General features: G+C 41.2%; 1 protein-coding gene across 3 annotated transcripts in view; it reads left to right on the forward strand.

The window, feature by feature from the left end:
* TBC1D4 (TBC1 domain family member 4) overlaps window positions 1–18,609 on the forward strand; it is a 165,284-nt gene extending 146,675 nt beyond the window's left edge. For all 3 annotated transcript variants that reach the window (XM_084768286.1, XM_084768287.1, XM_084768288.1), the window contains 7 exons: window positions 622–780; window positions 1,361–1,519; window positions 4,233–4,477; window positions 6,827–6,986; window positions 9,985–10,154; window positions 11,521–11,697; window positions 16,292–18,609. In XM_084768286.1, the coding sequence (XP_084624412.1) occupies window positions 622–780; window positions 1,361–1,519; window positions 4,233–4,477; window positions 6,827–6,986; window positions 9,985–10,154; window positions 11,521–11,697; window positions 16,292–16,525 (1,304 nt within the window). In that variant the 3' untranslated portion in view covers window positions 16,526–18,609. The remainder of the gene's footprint in view (window positions 1–621; window positions 781–1,360; window positions 1,520–4,232; window positions 4,478–6,826; window positions 6,987–9,984; window positions 10,155–11,520; window positions 11,698–16,291) is intronic.
* Window positions 18,610–19,025: the final 416 nt, after the last annotated feature.

Below are 19,025 nucleotides of genomic sequence, written 5' to 3' on the forward strand. Positions count from 1 at the left end.
TGTGTTCATGTCATGGCATGACTACGGAGGACAACTCTGAAAATCTAATTCTCTTCTTTCACTATGTGGGTGCCCAGGTCACATTCAGGCTTGGTGGCAAATGTCTTGACAGAGAGAGCTATCTTTTTAACCCCAGTTTGTATTTTATACTTAGCAAAATTACGAAGTATAAAATAGTAAAATGTTCTTAGTTATTGTATGTACTTTCTCATAGGAATAACTTAACATTTAAAAACTTCCCATATTTTCCTCAAAAAAATGTAAAAAGATTTTCCTTATTTTTATGTACATGGTGTTTGGCCTGCATGTCTGTCTGTGCATCGCCTGCATGCAGGGTCTGTGTAGGCTCTAACAGGGTATTGGATCCTCTGGAATTACAGATGGCTGTTAGCTAGCATGTGGGTGCTGGTCCTTCGTTCCAGAACTTGAGTCCCCTTAACCACTGAGCCATCTCCCCAGCCCCATTTGCTCAAAATTTTCTCGAGAGTAAATGTCAGTGGTTGACTTCTAAAAGTAATTAGGTATATTTTAATAATGCATACAATAGTTAATACTGCTGGGTTTTAACAACAGGCTGGTTTTGATTCCTTTTCTTTCCTTCTCTCTTTTTTTTTTTTCAAGCAAGAAGAGATGAACTCCAGTCTCGAAAGGTTAAGTTAGACTATGAAGAAGTTGGCACATGTCAGAAGGAAGTCTTAATAACATGGGACAAGAAGTTGTTAAATTGCAGAACTAAAATCAGATGCGACATGGAAGACATCCACACGTCCCTTAAAGAAGGTAGTCACCATTTTCATAAGCTTTTATTTAAGGAAAGCTGGGCAGATGGTTCTGACTTATGAAGTAGAAACACAGTATTGTTCTGTAACTTGCTTATAGACAAAGGAAATTAAAGTGAGTGCTGTGTGGATGCATGGGTTTGTCCCTACCAATTGCTTGCTAATAGGATCCATAGAAATGGATGATGCTCTTCCCATTAAGGCTGCAGACTTTATTCTGTTACTTCTCATACTTATTGAAACTAGTCTGCTGCTTGGCATTCTTGCCTACTGGGGAAGAGATGCATGCCTTGGGATAAATTTTTTAATTGTTGCCATAAAAAATAGTGCATGTATTGACTCATTGTCATCATTAGATCAGAAATACCTATTTATATATATTTATTTATATATAACTTACTTACATATAATAATGGGACTATAGGTGAAACTTGTCAAAATATGCTCTTGTTAGTACCTTGAGCCGAGGGTGACATATAACAAGGAGAGGTGTGGCTTTCACTGTGATGTGGCATATCTCCTGTGACGTAATGGCTTTATTTCCAAACTCAAAATTGACTTTTGCATCTCTTGGATTGTAGGGGTCCCTAAAAGTCGGCGAGGGGAAATTTGGCAATTTCTAGCATTACAATACCGCCTGAGACACAGATTGCCCAACAAACACCAGCCTCCAGACACTTCTTATAAGGAACTGCTGAAGCAGCTCACCGCTCAGCAGCACGCCATCCTTGTGGATTTGGGTATGTCTGTCAGTCATTTATGAAAGCAAAAGGCATCTTAGTGTTGGTTGTTCAGTTGGCATTGATGAAGGCCATATTATGGGAGTTACTGAATTTTGAACAACTGACTTTTACTTGTATGTGTGTTTGCGTGTGCATGTGCGTGCGTGCGTGCATACGTGTGTGTGTGTGTGTGTGTGTGTGTGTGTGTGTGCGCGCGCGCGCGCGTCTCCTCAGCCAGGAAACTCTGCCGTGACCAGAGCTGACTTTGAAACAAATTAAAAGAGTATAGAAATACTTAATGGGGGTCTTTGCAAATTTTCTGACATTGCTGAATACAAGCTCTTAGCAACCACTGTAAAAAGTCATTCCATAGCCACCCAAGTAGAAACTCAGGGATGGCTAGATAACAGCAAACCAAAAAGCAAGTAGCCCTGATTGGACAGGTGGCCTGATCATGTCCCTTATGAGGAAGAGGGAAGAGGCCACTCTCTAGGACCTCCAAGGAAGAGAAGGAATCCAGCAGGTGCTTAAGCTGTAGAAATGGCTAATCCATCCCTATAGGCTGGGTACCAGATTCACTGTATTAACGTTGTGTGGACAGATGGGTACTTCGAATCTCTGGAGGGGTTCCCAGTGACAACATCATAAGGCAGTCTTTTAAATGCTGGATTTAATATAAAAATAAAATCAGTATGATTCTCTGTTTTACTTTTTGAGATAAGGTATTGGACAACTTTGCATTCACTAGGTAGTCAAAAATTACTTTTTGTTCATCTGTCCCTTCTCTTTGAAGCTGCAATTGTAGACTTATACCACTATGTCTGGTTAGTATGGTGCTAGAGATGGAAACTAGGCCTTGTTTATGCTAGGCAAGCACTCTGTTAACTGAGACACATCCCCAGCCCCCAAATAGTATGATTAAAACAATTATTTTCCTCTCTAAAGCACACTATCACATGTACATTTACCATTTAAAGTATCTAAATAGTTCATGTTGGTATTTACATATTTCATCCATTCTTCTGAAAGCTGATAGATACCAAGTGGCCAGATACGTTATTTGAGTCCATGAGGGTAAACAGGGGTACTTTATATTTAGGGTCAGTTTATATTAGGTGTATGAAAAAAAATCGCTGGCTAAAAACTAGTGTTTACCTCAGTTCCTTTCACTGAAAAACAACTTTTCTTGGAAGTGGGCTTAGTTCAATAGATACATTTTGATCTATTAATTCTAAAGAATTAAAATGGAAATTCTGTAGAGAAACTGGATACCGGCATCCTTGTCCTAATTGTCGCTCTGACTGTGGTTGTCAGAAGGCTTCTTTGCCCCTGAGTTTATTCCTCTGTTATCTGAGGACTAGGCTTGGCCCGGTGCAGAGCTGGAGAACTGTGTTGGTAAATAGGTGAGACCAAAGATTGAGGTGTTGCCGCTGGAGTCAGTGTAGATGTCCCTGGTGACAGGGATGCGGAGAGGTAAGGCTACAGAAAAAGACTGTCAGACAAAACAGGGCCAGAATCAAGTTATATACACGTTATATATAACTTTCTCCTAGAAAAAGATTTAAGGGAAAAATTCAAACACTAATTTTAAAAATTGCCTATTTGTCTCTGCTAGTGGCCATCTGTGTCCCTCCAGCCTTTTTTGTGTATGTGTTTCCTCTCATTTCTCCTTACTCTGCAGAAATAATCTTATCAGTTCCTGGAAAAAAAAAAAAAAAGGAAAACAAAAAATACTTTTGAGCATATGTGGTAGAAAACATTGCAAAATGTTACACTCTTGCAAATTCTGATTGCCTGGAGTAATCATTTCCCAAGGACACACGCATCCCCTTCATTTTCTGGTGGCTCAAGGAAAGTCCCAAGCTAGTGTAAACAACTTTGCTGAGGCAGAGCTGCTTGCCTTAGTATGGAGCACCAGCTCTTTGAGATGGAGGATTCAGTTTGTTTACTTGTCGGTTTCCTCATGGTAATTTTCTACCCAGAGGCAAATTTTAGGTATAAGTTTACTTAAAATCATCCTGAACTTTTACTATCCTTATTTTCCTTGGACATATAAGTGGATATATGTGTACACACACACACACACACACACACACACACACACACACGTTGTATATTTTTTTAAAAGAGTCTACATGGTTTATGGAAACAGATAAAGTTTACCTATAAAAGCAGATTTCCTAAGTGATAGACTCAGTGTAAAGCAAAATAAAACAAACAAACAAAAATTCCTCCAGTGTCATAATACAAAGGAGCAAACAAAATAAAAAGTAAACCTGGCCATAGATTACCAAGATTGCCTTAAATAACGACGCCTTGTCGAATTTGGGTGTGGTTAGAAGGTGGTCTTTCTATGACTTTTGTCTTTGCCTTGATCTGAACTCAAAGACAAAGCTGAGTTCAGCTCTGTAGTCTGTTTTGGATATGCTAGTGACGACAGGTTTCTGTTCAGTGGTATTTATTACTTTGGTAGACAACAATTCTGCTTAGCATAAAATGATGATGCCTCTGCATCATGTGTGCAGAAAAGAGGTGATACTCTGGCACACAGGTGAAACAGGAGGAAAGGAGAGAAGTGTCGCCAGGGAGGAGGAGGGGCGGTGCTGGACGGATGAGGACAAGATGAGCATTCCCAGCGACTCCCAGGTTGGCAGCCTGCTGGACTGTCCTAGGGGTCACTGCCCTGGGTTTCCTCCCTGATTTCTAAGCACGGTTCTTCTTTCCCTCACAGGGCGGACATTTCCCACTCACCCTTACTTTTCAGTGCAGCTTGGGGCGGGCCAGCTGTCACTCTTCAACCTGCTGAAAGCCTACTCCTTGCTGGACAAAGAGGTGGGCTACTGTCAGGGGATCAGCTTTGTGGCTGGAGTCCTGCTTCTGCACATGAGTGAAGAGCAAGCCTTTGAAATGCTGAAGTTCCTCATGTACGACCTGGGCTTCCGCAAGCAGTACCGACCGGATATGATGTCACTTCAGGTAAGACAGTGGCTCTTGAGTCCGCTGGGCAGGAGGCTCTCATTAGAAGTCTCAGTAGCAGCCATTTCTGAATCACAGTTCAGAGTTCAAGAAATTTAACACCCCCCCCAAAAAAAAAGAAATTTAGCCTCCTTGTTTTAGAACTTGGACAAATACATGGGTACATGTTAGTCATTGTTTTGGGGACAATTTGCTAAACACCCATGTGCTTAGGAAGGCATACAGAGCAAGTGCGTGCTCACCGAGGTCTATAACTATAGCAATTCAATTCCTATTTGGCAACTGTATAGATATATTTAACAGGTTAAATGATGTTTTCTTTAAACCGTTTACCTATACTTTATATCAGAGAGGAAACACTAGTATCATTCTAAGGAATTAAACAATCCTGACTTCCAGAAAACAGTTTCTTTGTTGTTGGAGTTTCACAGAGTAGAAACTGTACATTAACAGTGTTTGATTTTGGTCCTCAGGCAGAAAGATTTATTTATATATTTTAAAAGATGATTTTTTTCCTCACTAAATATTCCTAAAGAAAACTTGACACAGTATAAGTATAGGTGAATTGAATTTATATATTAATAATCACTATGATTCAGTGGACATCATGAAAGAGTCCCAAGTGATAATTTCAAAACACGTGTATATAGAGCAGCATTAAATGGACTCAGTGGTGTGTGTGTGTGTGTGTGTGTGTGTGTGTGTGTGTGTGACAATAATAACCATAGACGAGGCATGAATCCAAGTTGGAGGAAGAAATGGGACAATTGAAATGATGTAGATAGTGCACTATGCCTGAAATTCTCAAAGACAACTAGAGAAGTGATCATTATGATTACTAAAGATACTCTTTCTAATTTCGGAAATGCAAATGTAACTTCGTTTTCCCTGGTGGCCTTTCTCCCAGCTGTGACACTAGGGATGCTAGTGTAGGAGTGCTGAGCTCTGTACTTCAGGACGTGACACATAACACCTTTCCACTGTCTGGAGCAGGAAGCCAGGAAGGTTTGCTCCCTAAGAGTTCCGAGGATGGCACTGGTACCTGTTGGTACCTACACCATGAGCTTGGCTTCCCTGAGAGGATGCCTGACTTCTTGCTTCCTCTCAAGTCTGGCCACTATGGGCTCTCCTTCGAAGACTTTAGCTGTGATCAAGGGGCTGATGTCTTCTTTGCTTCAGTATGTCTGTCTCATCAGACTCTGTCTCTGCTGATGCCTTGGTTGGATGTTGAAGCCTTCTACCTTTTCTCAGAAGTCTTGTGTGGCCCTGTCTCTCTTCTACCATCCACCGTCCTTGTGTCTCTCCCATCTGCAGCTTTGCCATGTTAAATGCACTGCAGATTGGAAGAATGATGTGGATTTTTTTTTGAAAATGCGGTATTGTTATTAACACTTCCTTTGTAGACACCTTGAATTTCTGTATCTGCCCAAATATACTTCAATGGAGGCAGGATCTCTTATCCTAGGTTTAGAACATAGAGTGCAGGAGATAAGGTTCCTGAAAACGGTGAAGGGCAAATGTTTGTGTCTTCATTGTGGTCACAACTGAGCAAGAACAGAACATCTTTATCAACATGCTTTCCTGTTGTTACTCTGCTAGTTAGACCAGTTTTGTTTTGTTTTTAGACTTGTTTTTGAGCTTAGCAAAATACTAGTTGTTGGGTTGATGACTGCCCACTCTGTCTAGTTTCTAAACCGGAGCTGGCCTCAGGGAAATGTATGATTTCTTTTCTGACATAGCTTACTGAGATAATAATCTTACTACAAAACCTCTTTTTGTGTTTGCCTCCTGCCAAGCGGCTCATTTTATAACCATGACTTCCTGTGGCCCCGGTTCCTTCCTCTTAGTTTCCAAGATTTGTGTTGTAGATACGGCTCGGACAGAGTCTGCAGTGTTTGTGTACAGCTCTTTGTGATTCGTTTTCCAAAAGGAATTGTCTCGTGTTTTGTTTCTACTTTGGAAACAGTTCTTGAATTTACAACATAATTGGTTATTGGCTTGCATTTTTATTAATTTATGCTATTTTTTTTTTAATATGAGGCAATATTGGAAATTTGTTAGATTCACAAGCAATTCCTTTCTATGGGAAAAATGATGCTCTTTCCATGTGTGTACACCATACCAAACACATAGTGGAAACCTTTGTTCATGAGACTTAGGTTGAATGTACACTGACATGAATTATGTTCTAAATGTAGTGACCTTGGATTTGAACATCATCTTTAATGTTAGCCATAAAAATGAAGACATGTTATTTTTACTAAATCTGTGTGAATCACCAAAAGTTCAAAAGGTTATACCCAAGCAGATCACTTCAACTTTTATTTTTCTTCTCTATGTGAACTGCAGATCCAGATGTACCAGCTGTCCAGACTCCTTCACGACTACCACCGAGAACTCTACAATCATCTCGAGGAAAATGAGATCAGCCCCAGTCTGTATGCTGCACCCTGGTTTCTCACACTCTTTGCCTCTCAGTTCCCCTTAGGATTTGTAGCCAGAGTTTTTGGTAAGCGATGCCTGTGTTCAAGAGGGATGCTGTTGTCTGTCTACCCGCCCCCTCCCTCCTCAGTTCACTGCCAATGAAGTTCCCTTAGGGCTAGGAGAATACTAAGTATAATTCAAATGCAGTGGGAAAGAACTGGGCTCCTATGAGCTGCCTCTGTTTATTTGCGTGGGAAACCCAGAGAACACAGTTTTCCAATCTGGATTAGGGACAGACTCTTTGTAGCTTTCTAGGTTTTTATCTTTATGTTTTCTCCCCTCTTTCTCTCATCATCTTCTTCAACTTTTAATCAAAATACAGAAAAAGGAACACAGCTGCTGTGCTATTGTGGGTGCTGTTCTCATGGCATTTCTGTCTTGCTTTTGTTCCTGTCTCATTGCTTACTTGGTTAACTCTCATGCTTTGGAAGGAGCCATAGCCAATCCTTAAGAGTATAGCTAAGAGAAAAATCACCCTATTGACATTGTTGAGTACCTACTTTGCTCTGACCACAGTGTTGGCACTGGGGGAAAAAAATATAAGAATATGGTGTGGTTTGTGCAACCTCTGGCGCCCTTATAAGTCTTTTGTTTTATTTTTCTGCTTTTTTTTATTAATTAAAATTTTTTTTTACATATACATTTATATTATTACATGGGATTTTTGTTTGTTCGTTTCAAGACAGGGTTTCTCTATGTAGCCTTGGCAGTCCTGGACTCTATAGACCAGGCTGGCCTTGAACTCACAGAGGTCTGCTTGCCTCTGCCTCCAAAGAGTGCTGGGATTACAGGCATGCACCATCACACCTGGCTCCCTTGTAAGTCTTAATTGGGTTCATCAAGGTATCCTTTAAAAAGCAAAACATAAGGCTGAGTGTGGCTGTGTACACCTGTAACCTGAGCACTTTGAGAAGCTGAGACAGGAGGATTATGAGCTTGAGCCTGTGAGAGCTATGTAATAAATCCCCATCTGTCTTAGTTATGGTTTCTGTTGCTGTGGTAAAACACCATGGCCAAAGGCAACTTGGGGAGGAAAGGGTTGATTTCAGCTTACCATTACATGCTACAATCTGTTGCCAAGAGAAGTCAAGGCAGGAACTTGAGGCATGAGGAGGGGCAGAGGAAAGCATTGATTACTGGTTAGCTCCTCATGGCTTACGTAGCTCGCTTCCTTCTAACACCCAGGACCACCAGCCCCAGCGGTAGCACCATCCACTGTGAGATGGACCCTCCCACATAAACCATCAGTCATAGGAAAATGTACTACAGATTTTCCTACAGGCCATCTCACGGAGGCATTCTCAGATGACCTTCCCTCCTCCCTAATGGCTGTAGCTTGTGTCAAGGTAACATAAAACTGACCTTTAGACAACATCTTAAAACAGAAAAGGAAAAAGAGACACTGGCAACTATTGCTTAGTAGAAATGTGCTCAGTGATGTTGCCTGGGACCTCAGTAGCCAAGAGGGCTCCCACAGCTGCTGGGTTCTGCACATCTGCCTAAAGGCCATGGTGGGGAACTCAGTATTTATGTACTGCTGTGCTAATTTGAAGCTTTGATTTTTTTTTTTTGGTCAAATTTTAAATTTTAAGTCATCTCTAATTTTAAGACTCTAATTTTAAGTCATCAAAGCATTTTTTTTTTGTTTTTGTTTTTAAGATGCATTAGTATAAAACTCAGAGAAAAGATGAGAGATGATAACTAATAGAAAAACTGTTAGGAGACATTTGAATTTTGAGCTCGGCGACCGTAATGGGAGGCATAATATACGTCTGAACTGAAATGTGACTTCCAGTTGCGCTGTGTAAGCTAGCTGTCCTGGGTCTCTTGCTTATTGGATACACAGCACTTCTGTCCAGTGAGGGTTTCATGAGCACTCTGGATTCTTGCTGTTTGTCTCTTTAAAATCATTTTAGTTGAGTTTGCGTACAAGACAAGTAAGGTTTCTTTCACTGGCTTTAATGTCAGGGTTCACGACATCAGTGTCCTTTCCCTAGTAGTCTGACAATTCTTCAAACAAAACTACTTGCCTGTGTTTCAGAATGGTTGCGTGCTTGTGATGTAGTCCATCTGATCTTAGAGTTAGGATGGCTTTCTTATCTCTCATCTGGTTTAGGGTGTGTGTGTGTGTGTGTGTGTGTGTGTGTGTGTGTATGTGTGTGTGTACACTTCTGTTACTTCTTTGAGAATCTCATACAATGAGTTTTGATCATATTCATTGCCCCCCCATCCTTTTCCAGAGTCAACCCCACTTCCCTACTTATGCAACTTTGTATTCCCTCTCTCTGTTTCTCTCGTTCTTTTTTTTTTTTTTTTTTTTTTTTTAAGCCCAGCAAGTCAATTTGTGCTGCCCAGATACTCTTGGGTGACCCTGGAGACTGGGCTACTTCCCAGGAGTCACAGACTCAAAGAACCCTGACTCTCCCTCTCCTATAAGTTACCAACAGCGACTCCCCAGCGATGGGTAGGGTTTTTGTACCTAGCCCACATTCCTCAAGGATGGGATTTTGCCCGGCTTGAGCTTGCACAGACCTTATGTATGCTAAAGTTTTCTTCTTTAATTTCCTACATGGATATAGACTTAATTACATATTAACTGGCTCCTTTACTTTTTGATTCAGAGAATTTGAATAGTTTACTATATTGATTTATTGTTACGCTCTGTTGTGAAAAAAAAATCCCACACAACCAAATGTTAGTTGAATAAATGTTTGAGCTCTATCTAGAATCCATAAACTTACCATCAAAACTATAAACAATATATAGTTAGACAGATATATAACATCTCCTTTCTTCTGTTAACCATATCCCTAGTAAGAAAGAAGAATAGACAAAACTCTGTTCCTTTGTTTCAAGCATATTAAACTTGTTTTTAAAAAATAAAAACTGGTTTTGACCAGTTTTCTTTTACATGTTTTCTAGTTGTACTGCCGTAATAAAACCCAATGCTTTTAGAACGAGGCATGTGCTCTTTGTAGTAATAAATACACAACTTTGATCGTGAAAATTTTATCTCGTTCCAGATATTATTTTTCTTCAAGGAACTGAAGTTATATTTAAGGTTGCTCTCAGCTTACTAAGCAGCCAGGAGGCACTAATAATGGAGTGTGAAAACTTTGAAAATATTGTTGAATTTCTCAAAAGCACATTACCTGATATGAATAACACTGAAATGGAAAAAATTATTACCCAGGTATGATGTAAATGGTTCAACATGTACTAAATGCTTCCACATAAAAAATGTAGTTTGCCTAACATCTGTTTTTTTAAGCAAGGTCTTCTTTAATCTTATCAGGCACATTTTACTTAGAAATTAGAAAAAGTATGAGATTTCAGCATTGTAACTTTGTCTATCTGCCTATGCAGATTAAAAAAAAATTATGTCTATGTGCCCACCCACCAGGAATCCCTTTTATTTAAATCAATTCTGAAACCTAGGTCGTAACTTGAAGAGTCAAGATGACCAGAAAATAAAATGAAGCTCATTGGTTTTCAATGTCACTAACTCTTTCAGGATTTATAAGAAAGGCCAGGCCTGTGATCCCAGCTACTTGGGAGGCTGAGGCCATGCAACCTCAAGTTCAAAGCCACCCTGGTGATGTAGCTCAGTGATTTAGTGTTTGTACAAAACTCCAGATTTGATCCTTAGCACCACAAAACCTAACTTATATATCCATTATAATATAAATAGTTCTCAGTAGTTCCTAGTTATTAAAATCTTTAAGTCAACAACTATGACTTTTGTTTATATTTTATCATTTGTCAATTCTCTGGAAATAACTTCTCTGATTTGTTTTGAATCATGTTCTCATGGTGAAACCATGGCTGCCATTGAACTTGTTTTTCTCCCACTCTGTCTCCAACATGCTGGCCTTGCAGGAATGCACTACCATGAACTACTACTGTCTGAAATAAATTATATGAATTTCAAGTCATTATATATTATGCTTTTTGGATATTTGAAATCAGAAATGTTGTCTTAACCCCCCTCCAAAGAACCAAAATAATGAAATTAATAGAGGAATTTCCTGAATCACACTTCACTACTAGGATTAGAATTAATTAACTGTGGAATCTGTCACTGATCTTGAGAGAGGCTTACAAGGAATAACAAGTAAATAAAGCCATTTATTAAAACCTTTCTATTCCAGTTAATGCATACATTCAAAATATTCCCATGTAACGTTGCTTACTAACCAACAGTGATCATCGCCAACACAGATAATCATTGCTCAACAACAGTGTTGGTGAGGTACTCTACATTTCAGGACACAGTTATTAGACTATAGTCATCTTGGACATTAGTTTATTCTTGAGACTTGGTCTGATTCTTAGGATGTTTCAGTTGTAGAGATATGCTGTGTGCTATTGTGTTGAATAGTTGAGTCTGTCTTTCACGTGTCCTTGTGTGGATAGCCAGGCTTAATCCCCTGTTTGGTATGTTTTAGTGTTCCCATTCATACTGGGAAATAAACATGAAGTCTACCGATATACATCATTTGTATCTTACTGTAGTAGATACTGAAGGCCAGACTAACCAACCCATGATGCTTCAACAGGTTTTTGAGATGGATATTTCCAAACAGTTACATGCCTATGAGGTAGAATATCACGTGCTGCAGGATGAGCTTCTGGAATCTTCCTATGCCTGTGAGGATAACGAATGTCTGGAGAAGCTGGAGAGAGCCAACAACCAGTTGAAAAGGCAGAACATGGACCTCTTAGAAAAACTCCAGGTACAGAGACAAAGATCCTAACAATGATCGATGTGCAGCCCTGTACGCTTGGAAGTGTTCAGAGTGGTTGTGATATGTGTGTAGATTGAATCACTGAGGACCAAGGGTCTAGGTATCTCGTTAGTTTCATGTGCATGGGGGTCTACAAATGTACTTAGGAGCTCAAGTATCTCTTGGGCGAAACACACACACACACACACACACACACACACACACACACACACACACACACAGAGAGAGGGGGGGGGGAAATAGTAGAACAGCAATTCAAAACAGAATTGGGTTTCACCTTATTGGACACCATCTAATTTGGACAAGTTTACGGAAGGAAGAATTAAGCCTGAGTTGTCGGAGATGTGGTTATGTGATCTTGGCCTAGACTCTGAGAGCTGAGCAGTGAGGGAGGAGGTCACCTCAGTCAGAAGCTGTGGCAGAGTGGCCGTTAGCTTGGCATTAGGTCAGGCCTCGTGGTGGGGAGGGGAGCAGGTGGAGATTAGCAGACAACAGATTTTCTTTGTTGTCTAAGAACACAGTTTTTGTGTGGCCCTCTTTGGAAAGAAACATCTCAAAAGGACTCGAGCCTCGTGGTTGAAAGAACAGTGTGAGCCAAAGACAGATTCGGGTGGGAGAAGAAGAGAGAGAGACAACCAGGGAAACACGTGTGAAAATCTGCTTAGGGATCATGGTGTTTGTCTAGAGTCAAACAGAGGTGAAAAGGGCTGGAGGTGTTTCTGGGTAAATTGAAAGTGAACGCATAACAAATGCTCTGGCTACTCAGGAACTCACGGTTACTTTATTCCCAGGTGATTTACTGTAATTTATAAAGAGACAAAAGTGCAATGGACAATCTGTAAAGTAAGATTCCGACCCTTGAAGTAGTGTGAATGACAGGTGCACTGGTGGTGCTCCATGCTCTGTGGGCTAAGAAGTGGTCAGCAGAGGAAGGAAGGGGGCATGGACATTGGTCTCTGCAGTCCCCAAGGCTGGGTCACTTACAGAGAAAAGAGTTACCTCACAGTTCTGGAGGCTGAAACAGCATGTCGCTCACTCTAGCAAAAGCACTTGGCTACGTCCCATGGAGATGATGTCATGATGGGAGCTCGCAATAGAGGGAGAGGTGATGAGGGAGGATCCAGGAAAAGGCCAGTTTCTCTCTTTTGGAACAACCATCTTCAGAGAACTGAGAAGGGTCTTATGAAAATTCCCTTAACGGCATTCAAGGGGAAGCTCCTCAGCAATCTTGGAAAGATGACACCAACCTGTAACATCATCACTTATACCAAGGTGTAACAGCACCAACTTTCTGACACAGGTGCCTGGGTGTAGGGAACACAGTCACACCAACGCCATATAGCAGCAGGAGTTGAACTCTGTGGGAAGGATGGACTCCATGTTAGAGCTCAAGTTCCTAATGCCTCCTTTATTCTCAGCCACACTCCTGCTCCCTCTTCCCAACGCTGCAGCCACTCCAACCTAGGAATCCCCCAAACTCTGTTTCTATGAAATCCTCTGTGAAGAGCAGCTAGGAGGGAAATAGATTCACACTGAGCTGTACAAGGGGACAAAAGGCCTTCACTCTGTCTTACCTAGCTTTGGGGCATAAGAAAACTGTTTAGAAAATAAAAAGGAGGGACATATGCTTAACCATGTTCATAGCAGCCTTATTCATAATAGCCAGAACATGGAAACAGCCTAAGTGTCCCTCAGTAGAAGAATGGATAAAGAAACTGGTACATTTACACTATGGAATACTATTCCGCTATTAAAAACAAGGAATTCCCAAAATTTGTGGACAAATAGATTGAACTAGAAATTATCATAATGAGTGAGTTCACCCGGAAGCAAAAAGAGACAAATGCTATATGCTCACTTATATCGAGACACTAGCCCAAGAGGCATGTCCCATGAAAGACTTTACTTACCAGGAAAGTGGGTCAGAGGGGAGGACATCCTATTGGGACTTTAGGTGAGAGAAGCAGGGGAGAATGGGGAAATAGAAGGATCCAGAGGGCCCTGGAAACCTACAAGAAGAACATTATGATGGGCGGATCTGGGTCCTAGGGTCCTTCCTGCTCAAACTATGGCACCAGCCAAGGAAAATACAGGCAGTAAACTTCGAACCCCTACCCAGACCTAGCCGATGACAGGACATTCTCCACTGTTGAGTGGTGAGTGAGTGAGGTCTGACTTTCATACAAACACTGGGGCCCCATTTCTGACCATATCCCCTCGATAGGGAGGCCTGGTGGCACTCAGAGGAAGGGTAACAGGTCACCAAGAAGAGACTCGATACTCTTTGAGCATATACAAGGGGAGGCGGTCCCCCTCAGTCACATACATAAGGGAGGGGAGTAGGGGGGAAGTGGGAGGGAGGGAGGAATGGGAGGATACAAGGGATGGGATAACAATTTAGATATAACATGAATAGATTAATAATAAAAAATAAAAAGGATGTGAAGTTGGGAAGGGAATGTGTGTGGGGGGTGTGGTCCAGAGAAGTTGTAGGTGGGAAGTGAGGGTAGATATGATCTAAATGGGATGTGTGTGTGTCAATGAAAAGAAACACACAAAATAAAATTTAAAAAATATTTTTTCTATTAAACAGTAAGCAAATGTGATTTATTCACAATTAAAGAAAACAGTTGCTCTACTGGATTTTCTTTTTGTTAATTTTTAAGATTTATTCACTTTACATCCCTATCACAGCCCTCTCCCTCCTCCCCTCCCTGTCCCACCCTTCTACACTTTCCCCCCCCCCCCTTTTCCTCTCCATTTCTCCTCAGAAAAGGAGATCTCCCCACCCCCACCACCAACCTGCCCTGGCACATCAAGTTTATCAGGACTAGAAGCATCTTCTTCCACTGAGGCTCAACAAGGCAGCCCAGCTAAGGGAAAGTGATCCAAAAACAGGCAACAGAATCCATGTCAGAGAGAGTCCCCACTATAATTGCTAGGGGACCCTCATGAAGACCAAGATGCCATATGTGTAGGGCCCTAAGTCTAGTCTATGCATCCTCTTTGATTGGAGGTTCAGTCTCTGTGAGTCCCCATGGTCCTCAGTTAGTTGACTCTCTTGTTCTTGTTCCTTCCGTGTCCCTCTACCCTTCTTCCAACTCTCCCACAAGACTCTCAGAGCTCCACCTAATGTTTGGCCGTGGATCTCAGCATCTGTTTTGATCTGCTGCTGAGTGGAGCCTCTCAGATCTCCTGTCTGCAAGCATAGCAGTGTATCGTTAATAGTGTCAGGGGTTGGCTCTCTCCCATGGGGTGGGTCTCAAGTTGGGCCAGTCATTGTTTGGCCCTTCCCTCAATCTCTGCTCCATCTTTATCCCTGCAAACTTTGTTGGCAAGGTAAATTTGGGGGTAAAGGTTTTGTGGGTGGGTTGGTGTCTCCCTTCCTCCACTGAAAGTCCTGCCTAGCTATGGGAAACGGTCACTTCAGTCTCCATATCCACTTCTGGTAGGAGTCTCAGCTAGAGTCACCCCCATATCCTCCCAGGAGCCTACCCCATAGCGGGTCTCCAGCTTGTCCCAGAGATCCCCTCTTTTGGTTTCCCTAGCCCTCTCCTAGCCCTCTCACTTCCCACCCATGGGAAAGGCATTTGCACCTGTCTTCCATGGGTGATGGCTCTTACTTCCTACAGAATTTCTGTTGACAGTTCCAGATAGATGTCATCAAGTTTCCCAATCAGTAGAATGAATGGCATTTGAAGTATATCTGGAGAAGTCAAACCTATTGGGAGGTTCTTAGTTTGTTGAAGGTGCTGCCCATGGAAAAAATTAGGGAGTTTCCCTAACACTACTTTGTTCTTCTGGGAGGATTGTTATCAAAGAGTAAGACTGCTAAGAGCCACCAATCACTTGCATTCTTCTTGTACATAGGAGCTTTTCCTCACCAGTGCACTAATACTATGATGGATCAGGGAGGCCCTGGCCAGAGCCAGCTCCATGCTGCTTAGATTAACATCTACCAAAACTATGATCAAAACCAACTCACATAGCACAAATAGTAGAGCATCCTTCTTCTGCATTCAATCAGACTGGACAGGGGAATACCAGTGGGTGTGGGGGATGATCATGGGGCAAAGATATAGTATTGTATTGCTGCTGTCATTAGTGAGAGGAGACAAATCATGTGAGTATAATGTGTGCACATTGTATGCCTGTACACGTATGTCTATTAAACATATACATACACATGTATGTATATATACATTTAATGTGTTCCTGGGATTTGAATCCAGGATCTTTTGAATGATAGAAAAGTACTCTGACCCTGACTTGCATTTCTGCTTCAAGTACTTGGATTATTGGTCACTCGGAAAAAACAAAACAAAACAACAACAGCCAACCAACCAAATGAACAAACAAAAACCCTACAAAACTCCATTTCAGAGGACATTGTATACTGAAATATGCTTGAAAAAAATGAATGCATTTTTATCAGTGTTTATTTATATGATATTATGTTAACTAATGTGATATAATTATCTGACAACAAATGTAAGACATGGATGCTACTATAATACAAAACCACAATCCTCACATTTTTAATATGGAGAATGCTTTTTTTCTTCTTCTTCTTGACAAACAGGTGGCTCATGCTAAAATCCAGGCTTTGGAATCCAACCTAGAAACTCTTTTGACCAGAGAGACCAAAATGAAGGCTTTAATCCGGACACTGGAACAAGATAAAATGGCTTATCAAAAGACAGTGGAACAAATCCGGAAGCTGCTCCCAGCAGATGCGCTGGCCAACTGTGAATTGCTGCTGAGAGACCTAACTCACCCCACTAATGACAAAGCCAAGGCAGGAACTAAGCCATAGTTTCAGAAGTGGCCTCAGTAGAAAACTTCCTTCCAATACCTGGAAGGAGGCCCCCATGCACTGCTGGTCTGACGTTGACCAGAAAGCTGGTAGGAGAGCTACTTCTGGTGTTGAGGTCATCAGTAGGCGATGTAGCTCTCCTCAGAGCATGCCACTCTAAGAAAGCCATCACAGATATCCAGACTGTATTTTCTTCTGGTTGTTGCCAACTATGTACATAAATATGTATAGGTGGACATAAAGATTCATGCTTTCAAATCAAACAGTAGATATGTATTTGGGGCAATTTTTCTTTTTCAATCAGAACCTCATGAAATCCATACCCAAGGGAAGTTCAAATAAGACTTCTCTTGGGCACACATGAAATCCTTTTGTTTTTCTAGTGAAATGAATCTAGAACATCTTTGTATATTGAAATATACTTGAAAAACAATGAATGTATTCTTCCCTCCGCCCCAAGACTAGCATGTTTCTCTCAGCGTGGCAGGCAGACACATTTCCATAGCTTTATGTGTCTGTGTCTATGTTAGCAACATGACTGGCTACTAGTTTCACCTCAGTGAGTCTCTTACGAAGGTGGGGCCCTTCTTCGCTGCCTGCTGTGTGACAACCAGCACATCAAATCTTCACTTATCTTGAGTCTGGTTAGGCTTTGCTTTAGATACACAAAGGAAGAAAGCAGGGCGTTGTGGCTGAGTCCACCCACCTCAAGGTGAAGAGGAATATTGCTAGTTTTCTAGCAGCTTAGACCAGCATTGACATTCAAACTGAAAATATTGGCCCTCAAAAATATAATTAAGCTCCTGAATTATCTAGAGAAGCTTTCCTGCCTTTTTATTTAAGTGACTTCTACAGTGGTAAACAGTTGCTTGGTGCTGTATTTACCAAGTGACAGAGTTTGCTATTTTCTCACAAAATTATGGGAGCCTTCCATGTAGTTCTTGTGACCTTCAGTTTAGAATAGGGAAGTAAAATTAGGATTGCTTTTCCAAAGATGATATACCATGTTGAGTTTTTTTTTTTAATTTTTGCTCAATAACCAAACACATTCTTAATCATTTTCTCCTTTCATGTGAAAAATGTAGAACTGTGAAATATCTAGGAACAAACTGTGTAAAGCACACTGGAAGGGAAGAGAAATGTCTTTAGCCCAGTTAAAACCTACAATTCTGTATTTAGCCTCCTGGCTTATGCCACATACAGATAGCATATCAGAGAGTGTTCATGCATGCGGAGGGCATGCATGGGAAGTAGTTTTCCTCCCTACAGCAGAGATGATTTTACAATAGTGCCTCAGAATATTAATGCAGAACTTTTGCCTTTCCAAACAGTGTTTATTGTTATTGCCTTTTGTAGTCCTTGTCTTTTGCAGATGGGTAAATTGGGGGTAATTTTCCTCAAAGAGGGTTTGTTATACATGAGGCAGAATTTTACTACAGTGCTCAAGAGTTAAGGTGTAAAGATTTCCAAAGCCATTGATGCATAGATGGCCAAGCCATCTAGGCTGTCCCCCAACTGAATGTTACACATCTTGGGGCATCAGAGTGTCCTTGAATCTAGGGAGTTTTCTCCTAAAACAAAAAGGTCTTATTAGCTGGGAGAGTTGATGAAACTTCCAGATTTGAGGAAGTGCTCATTCTCGACTCTCCATTTGGTTGAGGGTCATTAGTTGATCTGTTGCTTGGATCTTCTGAAAACGGCTTCATTTGTAGCATCATGGTCTATTCTCCGGATGAAGCAGAGTCCAGTGTTACTGTCTGGTGATGGGAGATGTCTTGTGGGTGTGATACACAGGTGGTGGCCGAGGGATCTTCAGGCGGGGGGAAGGAAAGATTTTCTTTCTGTTACTCCGTTAAAAGTAAACTATGTTCTGGATGTTCAGAGTCAGCTGCGTGGGTTGTATTATTGCTATTCAGTGACTAAGACAATATGGATACAGTGTTTTCTCGTGAAAAATGATTTTTCTTTCTCATTTGTGATTTCAAAAAATGTTAGGCTGGTTTTGCTTTGTCATTTTACATCTTCATCGGGTTCATGTAACGTCTAGTTCATTTCCAATAAATGGGTTGCTGCCGTTTCCTGAACTTTGTTATTTGTATTTTTTGGGGGGGAGTGGGTTGGGCAACAAACTCTTGTGTAGAGACTTTAAAACAAAACCTGCATGGGTTGGTTGAAAATGTTCAACAGTCTCTTGAAGTCAGGACAACAAAGATAACTTAAGACAATTGTGGAAATACGTTGTTACCAAATTTCTACTTTTTTGATAATGAAGCCTTTACTACTAGAGACTTCTACTAGTAGAGGCTTTCTACTGTAGAAAGAAATGGAAGGCTGGACTGTTGGACTTATATTGCACCTCTTTCCTCCTTCCTCCCTCAGTACTGCCCTCCTTCCCACACACCTCCCCTTATTTCTTTCCTCTTTCCCCCCCAGTGCTCCGAATGGGAGCTAAGACCTCATGTATGCTAGGCAAGGACTCTATCTTCAACTGTGTCTTCAA

This window comes from Acomys minous (assembly GCF_964271855.1).
Source record: "Acomys minous genome assembly, chromosome: 18".
Taxonomy (NCBI): domain Eukaryota; kingdom Metazoa; phylum Chordata; class Mammalia; order Rodentia; family Muridae; genus Acomys; species Acomys minous.